Source organism: Gouania willdenowi, chromosome 22 (genome assembly GCF_900634775.1).
Source record: "Gouania willdenowi chromosome 22, fGouWil2.1, whole genome shotgun sequence".
NCBI lineage: Eukaryota > Metazoa > Chordata > Actinopteri > Blenniiformes > Gobiesocidae > Gouania > Gouania willdenowi.
In genome coordinates this window covers 11103844-11112871 of record NC_041065.1, presented here as the reverse complement: position 1 = coordinate 11112871, position 9028 = coordinate 11103844, and the positions used below count along the sequence as shown (strand labels likewise).

Below are 9028 nucleotides of genomic sequence, written 5' to 3'. Positions count from 1 at the left end.
GGGTGTGCATATTTATGCAACCAGGTTATCTTAACTTTTTTTTTATTTTTCTCCTTTAAAGGTTTCAGTTGGTTTTTCAATTGCATTGTACAGGTTCTAGGTCACATTAAACTGGGAGAAAAAGTTGTGAAATTATTTATCTTAGTGTCATTTTTTACATCACACAAAGGTGATGTGGTGTGTAGACTTTTTTATGTCCACTGCATATATAGAATATACAGTTAAAGCACACAATAAATAACAATGTAAAAATAAACACTGATTGGAATTGAATTTTACTGGATCTGCACAAAGAAAGCATTAAAGAAAGGACTTTGCAGTAGATTTTTCCTGTTCTGTGTTTCCTGGCAATAGAGAAAGACAAACAAAAGGAGGATAAAGTAAAGATTTAGACCTGCACTCAAAGGCAACAAGCAGGAAGCAGCAGTGTGGCCCCAAACTGACGAGATTACACAGAGAAAAATATCATCAAGCTGGAGGCGTCTGTGAGTGTGCGTCCAAAAATAGCTTGTTACAAACATTTGGCTTGAACCAACAATGTATTAGGTTTAATCCAGTGATGCATTTACATGGATAAACTTGCCATTTGTGCTTTATTTCCACAGTTCTTCGAGGATAACGAGAGCAAACATCCTCAACACAGAGCACGCCGTCTTCTTTCAAGCACTTCCACTGACATTTCCCACACATTTGATCGTTTGGTGTTTTCATATTCAGCCGTGAAACATCTTTGAGTGCTTCATGAATGTTCATATTTAGATAAAAACATTCACAATAACGTGCGTCTGAGTCGGAAGTGCTTTAGAAAATATGCTAATGTAATCAGTGAGTGGCCTCAAGATGTCTGTGGGTCTGAGGCACAAGCGTTCATTTAAACAGGAATGCAACGCTCCATCTCGCCATCAGCAGTCACACTCAGGATTAAAACAGGCTACTCAGGTTGCCATGGGAGTCTCAGAAATGACTGGAGTGTTTGGTCATGAACATGAAGAGGCTATGGATTCCTAAGCAGTGAAAGAACCTCTTGTAAACACAGTGGAGAGCTGCTTCTTCTGCATTATCTAAAATCATAAAGCTTTACTTTCCATGTTTTCTATCCGTTTTGGAAGCAATCTTTGCTCCAACCAATCTCCTAGTGCTGAAATTTGGTAAAAAGTGTCAATAGTACTACTTCCTACCATATGCAAAAAAGGGGGCGGGTGAAAGCAAAGTTAGGCACTGCAGTGGCTAATATTATTGGCACTCTATACTTCACTAGTAAAGTGTACTCATGTAATAATATATCAAAATTGTACTCCAAATGTGGTTACTAGTAAAGCTGAACTATGGTTGACGCCACTGATTTGGAAGAGTTTGTGCTCAACAAAAGTATATAAGAGCTGTCAGTTTTCTACAACTTCAACATTGAGAAAAAGTGAAGAAAGTATGAAAAATAGGAAATAAAAAATAGCTAAAATCCTTTATTAATATCACTACATACTGGAACAAAGAAAACTAACCTAGATTCAATACGTTCTATTTTCATTCAAAATATTAACCCACTTTGTATGTATCAACTAAAGATTTCAAACACTGGATCTATATAATCCAAAGGAAAGATAAAATATTATTGAATTCCATTTCAATGCCTTTGTTGATATACTGTAGTAGATCACTGATTCTCAGCTTGTGGTTCGGGCCCCAAAAGTGGAGCGTGCACCTTTTTTTAGTGGGTCACATGTTTCCAATAAAGTACTTTAATTTTGACGGGGGTTTAGCTTTAAAGCACTGCTGTCAAAGCACAGTTAGAAATTGGTAGAGATCAATTTCAAACCACAACTTTTATCCAACATATTTGACTTTTTTACCTTTTATTGATGCCTATTAATTATCAACATGTAGATTGTCTCTTCTTCTCTCCTATTTCTAATTGCACTTTTTCAGATATCAGTTGCTAAATGAATCATTTACTATGAATAATACTCCTCACTGAGAGTAAATAGATATTAGGACTTAGGAGTAGCATTAACTGCGAGATATTTGGATTTATTTATAATTTAAATATTGTTTAAAACCGTTTTTTCTTTTCCAAATATAAATGTGAGCAGTGGCAGCTGGTAAAAAATATTCTGGGGGGGGGGCTGTGCCGTATCAAGTCAGTTTCAGTAACCATCCCAATACAAGTGAACAGAAACGGCAGGATATCGGTGCTCTGTGAAATTATTATAATTGAATGCCATAATTAATAACTTCAGGCATTTTTGCACAAAACATAAACAACATATTGTACAACCACAATTTTGGCAATAAATTACTTTACTTACTAGACATTTTTTGCCTTTTTATATACAGCTATGCACATGAAACAGTGCAGTAGTGGTAGGGATGTCTCTCCCGATACAACTTTTTCACTTCCAATACGATACCGATATTGCAGCTTGTATATTGTCCGATACCAATGCGATATGATATCAGCACGGATCATCCATACTTTTATTACTTATTTTGTAGAGTGGAATGTTAGAAAAGGCTTGATCAAGTGATGTCACTCAAACAGAGAACAATAGTCAGCAACAGTAGGTACGAGAAACACTGACCCATTTAACCTTCAACATAATATATATAGTATTCTACAATTGAATAAATAATATATAACATGTATCGGAGATTTTAGATGTAGTCTGATAAAATCTGATATTTGTTTTCTGGCTGATGTCGGTACAATATCAATATTGGATCGGGACACTTGTAATGGTGGTAAACCGGTCAACTTTATACAAAGAAAATCTGGTCAAGAGAATAATGTGTGTGTGTATACAGACAGACAGTACTCTTCTGTTGAAGAGTACTTTGTATGTCTATGAAACTGACATGGACAAAAATGATGGTACCCTTGAATCACCTGACTGCAGTGATTGGCTCAACAACAACATTGTGCAACAAAATATTAAGTTAAGGGTACCATCATTTTTGTGCGCGTGTGCGCGCGTGTGTGTGTCTGATTATTGTCCAAGCCATTTTAAAGACCAAACACAGAAAGCAATATAAAGCATTCACATGACTTCATCCAGCTAGCCAAGCCTTCCTGCTGTACCAATTACGAGAGAAGCCTCTTGTATAAACATCACCTTTCTCGATGACTTGTCTGTTTATTTTGATGTAAGGCTGACCTGGGTCTCGCTGTTTTATCTGTAGTACTTCCACCAGTGTTCTCATCTCAAATGGATTTTGGAGAGAAAAGACCGTATAGTTTCGCTGTCAACCATCATTGTTGTCCTCATTGTCATCACATCAACATACTTCTTCTTTTTTGAATTTCCGACAGACTACACGCATCAAATGTGTATTGCTGCCCTCCACAGGTCCCGTGTTTCCCCACAGGCACACTTGGCTTGGGCGATATGTTCATCACCATAGACATTGTAAAAAAAGATGGACATGACAAGCCATCGCGGAAGTGAAGCTTTTTTTTAGAGCTCCCCCTGCTGACTGGCTGCAGTATAGGTCATAAACCCCGCCTCCTCAATAATAACAGATGGGATGTGGGTCAAACTGTAAAGTTAAAATACGCATCACATATTTTTTTTCCAAACCTAAATTCTGCTGTGATCAATAGTTATTATCATCCTACATTGTGTTCAAGTGCTCATTTTTGAGTGAAGTTTTTTTAAATAAGTTTTTTGAATTTGAAAAACAGGATTTGACATCATATATGACAATGATTGACAGCCGATGATTGGGCAGTACGCAAAATGGGCGGGGCATGTAACTAGGGCTCCTCCAGCCAGACCCTACTGTGCAGACTCTGGCTCCAAATTACGTAAAATTTGCAAGATGAAAGCGCCCCTAAGCACCGTATTTTGGCTTCAAGAGCATTAAGTGGGAACAGCTACAGTGCACACCCACTGTTCATCGCCCATTGAGCATGAAATTTGACCAACGCCGATTGGATAATTCCTGTTGCTATGTCGAATCTCTTGTCGGTGATTGGCTGCCTGCCACACTGGCTGGGCGATTTGTCTATCGCCCAAGCGACTCAGCAGACATGAGCAGGAAACCATTTTCCCCAAAAATTATAATTTGTATTTTGTAAATGACATGTCATTGCTAATTTAAACACACATGGTACTCAAAATAATTAATGATTGTTTGTTTAAAAAATATTTATTTTAAAAAATAAAAATCAAAAACACGAGTGGGGGAGGTCCCCTCGAGCCCTCTTTTTTCAGCCGCCACTGAATTTGAGAATTTAAAGGTTTTCCTAAATTTGGGCATAGTTTAGCAGTCTTTTGGGTTTTTGAGGGTTGCTAAAGCCTTAACAGTTGAGAACCACCTGCTGTATTTAGTTAAAAAGACAATTTCCTATAATCTTTAAAAAGAAGTTGCTGTTAATGTGACATGTATATGTAAATATTTACATGGTGGCATTTAAGAAGCCTTAATACTTATTCTACCTCCAGACTAATCGGCTTAAGAGAGTTTCCTACTGCAAATCAGATTAGTTCTCATGTTGTCACGAGTGGGTATGGGTGTACATGGATTCATTGACAGGTTCTTTTTCTCCAAGTAATTTAAATTGTATTGATTTGTCCTAATTTCCTGATTAAGAGTAGGCCTAATAGACAAATTGGACATCTCAGCTTCGCACTACATTGTGGGATAGGGTCAAAGCTCACGGAAATTGAAATACAGGCAAGAAATATGACAGACACATTTTTGAACGGTAAGACGTTTAAATAATAATTATTTTTAGCAAAAAATCATTTCCCGCTTGTGCGCATGTGCGTGCATGCGCATATACAATCTCAGTACGATGCACACTCAGCACATGACACCGGGCGGGACATACACACAATGCACTTCCCTGCCACTACTTCATTACCCATAAACCACCGCGCTTAAAGGATCAGGCCCAGGCCCAGACTCGCCAAAATTGAATCACCTGTTCGTTTTCCCATTATCAACATTTCCTGAAAATTTCATCCAAATTCGTTCATAACTTTTCAAGTTAATTTGCTAACAGACAGACGGACAAACAGACAGACAAACGCAGGGTAAAATATAACATGACGCTCTGCGCTTCGCGCTTGGCGGAGGTAACAATATTTAGTAGCATATGACGGTGTACTGTATATGTGTGCATATGATGGTGTGTATTAATATTGTAAATAAATTCAGTTATTAACGTCAAACGATGTAAAATCCCAGTTCTGTCACTCGGATTAAATGGATTCTAATTGCCCGTCAATAACTTCCGGAACTATTTTAGTCGAACTCCCGTTGTCGCTACTCTCTCTCTGAACGGCTCTGACCAGACCTTTACTGACGGCCAGGTTGTCCAATGATGGCTGAGGGGTTTGACGGATTGTCCAATAGGAGCGCAGTATAGGCAGCTTGCTGCTCCCTGATTGGTCAGAAGTGACAGTCCTTCTTCCCGGTGCTGGGGGTCTGTGATCAAGGTTGCGCTGAGCCTCAGTGTGAGCTCAGGAAGCCCAGAGAGAACTGCTCTGCTTCAACCTGTCCTGTTCACACGGAGTCTCCGCTCCTCATCACCGCAGCCATGGAGGAATTGGAGGAAGAGTTGAAATGCCCCGTGTGTGGCTCCTTCTACCGGGAGCCCATCATCCTGCCCTGCTCACACAACATCTGCCAGGCTTGTGCTCGGAATATTCTGGTCCAGACTCCCGACGCCGAGTCTCCGCAGAGCAGCCGAGCCTCTGGGTCGGGGGTGTCCGATTATGACTACCTGGATTTGGATAAAATGAGTTTGTACAGCGAGGCCGACAGCGGCTACGGTTCATACGGCGGCTTTGTGAGCGCTCCTACCACCCCTTGCCAAAAATCACCAAACGGGGTCCGGGTCTTCCCCCCGACTGTCCCCCAGCCTCCTCCCCAACAGCAGCACCACAACCACCTACTGCCGCACCCCGGCTCCTTACCGCCGATCCCCCGCAACTCGTGCATCACCTGCCCGCAGTGCCACCGCAGCCTCATCCTGGACGAGCGGGGGCTCCGCGGCTTCCCCAAGAACCGGGTCCTGGAGGGGGTGGTGGACCGGTACCAGCAGAGCAAAGCGGCTGCGCTCAAGTGTCAGCTGTGTGAGAAGAGTCCGAAGGAGGCCACCGTGATGTGCGAGCAGTGCGACGTGTTCTACTGCGACCCGTGCCGGCTGCGGTGTCACCCTTCCCGCGGGCCTCTGGCCAAGCATCGCCTGGTGCCTCCGGCCCAGGGACGGATCAGCCGCCGGACCAGCCCCAGGAAGATCTCCACCTGCACCGAGCACGAGCTGGAGAACCTGAGCATGTACTGTGTGCAGTGTAAGATGCCCGTGTGTTACCAGTGTCTGGAGGAGGGGAAGCACGGCACGCACGAAGTCAAAGCTTTGGGTGCGATGTGGAAACTCCACAAGGTACGTTTATGCGTAAAAGCGCTTTCACTGTGCGCGAGTCATCATAACTGAGCAACAAGTCAATACTGAATGATTTGTGTGTGTGTGATTTATTTATTTATTTTTTTAAAGTAATGTCAGCTCTGCTTAACGTAAAGCCATGATGATTATGTCTGTTCTTTGATTGAATTAAACATTATTAAGCCCATTTGTCAGCATAGATAAATCCCTGTTTTGGAGCTAAAACCTGCGTCATGACGCCCCACAGGGTTGGAAAACTGACAGGAGGCCCAGATACATGACTGCATCAAATGTAACATTATCCTATTTAAAAAAAAAAAAAAAAATCCCCCCTCCCCATTCAGCTTTGATGTTCTGCAGACCATAATAATAAGCCATGGCTAATGTTTTACATATGATTTCATAAAATAAATGAGCTCAGACTTTAGAGTATACTTGATGCCATGGTTTTAAAGCAAATTCAGCTCTGGCAACCCTCAGTCTTTGCTTAGTGCACATAATGTGTTTCATGACATGTGAACAGAGGATGATGGGAATTTTTTATTTTATTATTATTTTTTTTCCTCGAACACACCCATGAGGTCCACTTATTTGTCTCCTCTGATTCATATTTATCAATTCATCTCCCCTCCATCATACCAGATACCAGCATATGATGGTGTGTCCCCTCCTCCTGCAGAGGGACTGCTGTAAGCTTGATAGAAAACCAAAGGAGGGGATGCCCAAACAGTACACTAACATAGGATTACCTATCATTAAAAATTAGCGCTTGGCACATAATCGATTTATCGAATTTGTAGATAAAATCGATTTTAATTTTGCAAATTCGAGTTTAAAAAACAACAGATTTTAATTTTTTAATTTTTAATATTTTTCCCCATCAGTGTTTTTGGACTTTTTTGCGTTCCGTCCTTGTGGGTTACGTAGCGTGATGTGAGCCCGTCCCCTCTTTGTTTACATATATGTTTACCCTTTGAGGAGGCTATATGTGTGCCACAGGAATGTTTATTTTTTATTCGCACTATGCTGAGATGCTAAGGGAAGAGATTTATTTTTTTTTTAAAATTGTAATATTATGTTGTAAAATGTAGTTATCTGATTTCTTGATCAGAAAATTTAAGCTACTGTGAGGTTGCTGTTACACTTTTGCTTAAGCCTGGGTTAAAGCTTTTTATTTTGGGATTGTTCTATGGATTTTAACTCTTGAGGACAATCACAGCAATAAAGTTGCACTTTTGATGATATATCTGATGTCTGCAGTCATTTTAAGTGCATTGACATGAAAGCTGTCTTCGGTGCTGAATAGTGAATATTGTACTGCCAACCTCAAGCTTGTTGTCTTTTTTTTTTTGCATGGTTATTTTCTACTGCTTCAGGGTGTTCCCCCTATAAAGGCAGAGTAGAAATAATGAACTTTTTCTCATTGTTTGTTTAATGTCATTTTATGTCAAAGTTGTATCCTTCATATATGCAAAACCTCACTACATTTCTGCGATTTACACAATTGACACTGCCTTTTAGGTCTGCTTTGGGTTGGTTTCCACAATGGTTTAAAAGGTCAGAATGAAATGTCTTTAACTCATGCAATAATACATTGCATTTAACACTAATAATCTTATTATTATTAAGAAGAAAAAGGAATGCATTACAAGGTTGAATGTAAAGATTTTTTATTTGATGGTCCCACATCTGCCTTTTTTTTTTTCTTTGACAAAACAATGTAGTGCAAACTTTTAATTAAATGCATGCATGTATTTTCTTGCAAATAATATGTGTATTAATCCCATTTCATAATTTTGACCATCAAGAGCCTTTCCTGAAGAATAGATATGAAAAACTTTATTGAGGCAATATGTAATAATTCAACAAATAACATTAAATGCTTAATCAGCAGCATAGTGATGTAGTGCAGCGTTTCCCAACCTTTTCTGTCTCATGTACCCCCCGAGGCCTCTCTTCAGATTAGGAGAACCCCTTCTTCACTCCAATTTAGTAACCTTTTTTGTTTTATTTACATGTTAACATGTTGGCCTCTGAAATCTTCTACAGCTTGAAAATGTCAACCTGTACGTTTAACACACACTAAATATCAATTTTGTGCATTACAATTATTGTGTATCAGATAATAAATTCACCTCAATTTTTTAGTAATGTGCACAACATGTTAGTAACAATTTAGCAGGATATTAATGCCACAATATTGTTTATTTCATTAATGCCGTTTATTGTCAACGGGTGGAAAAGATGTTGGATGAGCAGTTACAGTGTCTGAAATAGGCTTAAAAAATGACTCAGCATATTGGAAATAGATTCATCAATGTTTCCAAGTAACCCCTACAATGTGTTTAAGTACCCCTAGGGGTACACGTACCCCTGGTTGAGAACCACTGATGTAGTTTGTGGCTAAATGCTAAAGATAGCAAATATACATTTTTTTAATTTTTTTTTATTTGATAATTTAAACCAAATACACACAAAAAACAGTAACACTTTGCTTGAAGTGTTATACATAAGGCTGACATTACGCTGTCATTAGCATGAATAAGGTGTTATGAGCTAAATTATGACACCTTTGGAGCTATGTTGGCATTTTTTGGGTTAGGGTAACCAACGACACAGGTGTCATGTCATAATAATGAT

At 39.6% G+C, this 9028-nt stretch overlaps 1 protein-coding gene across 2 annotated transcripts in view; it reads left to right on the top strand.

The window, feature by feature from the left end:
• The first annotated feature begins 5435 nt into the window (after positions 1–5435).
• trim9 (tripartite motif containing 9) overlaps positions 5436–9028 on the top strand; it is a 51541-nt gene continuing 47948 nt past the window's right edge. The window contains exon 1 of one of the 2 annotated variants that reach the window (XM_028438155.1): positions 5436–6388. In XM_028438155.1, the coding sequence (XP_028293956.1) occupies positions 5540–6388 (849 nt within the window). In that variant the 5' untranslated portion in view covers positions 5436–5539. The remainder of the gene's footprint in view (positions 6389–9028) is intronic. The other variant, XM_028438156.1, reaches the window with a different exon arrangement.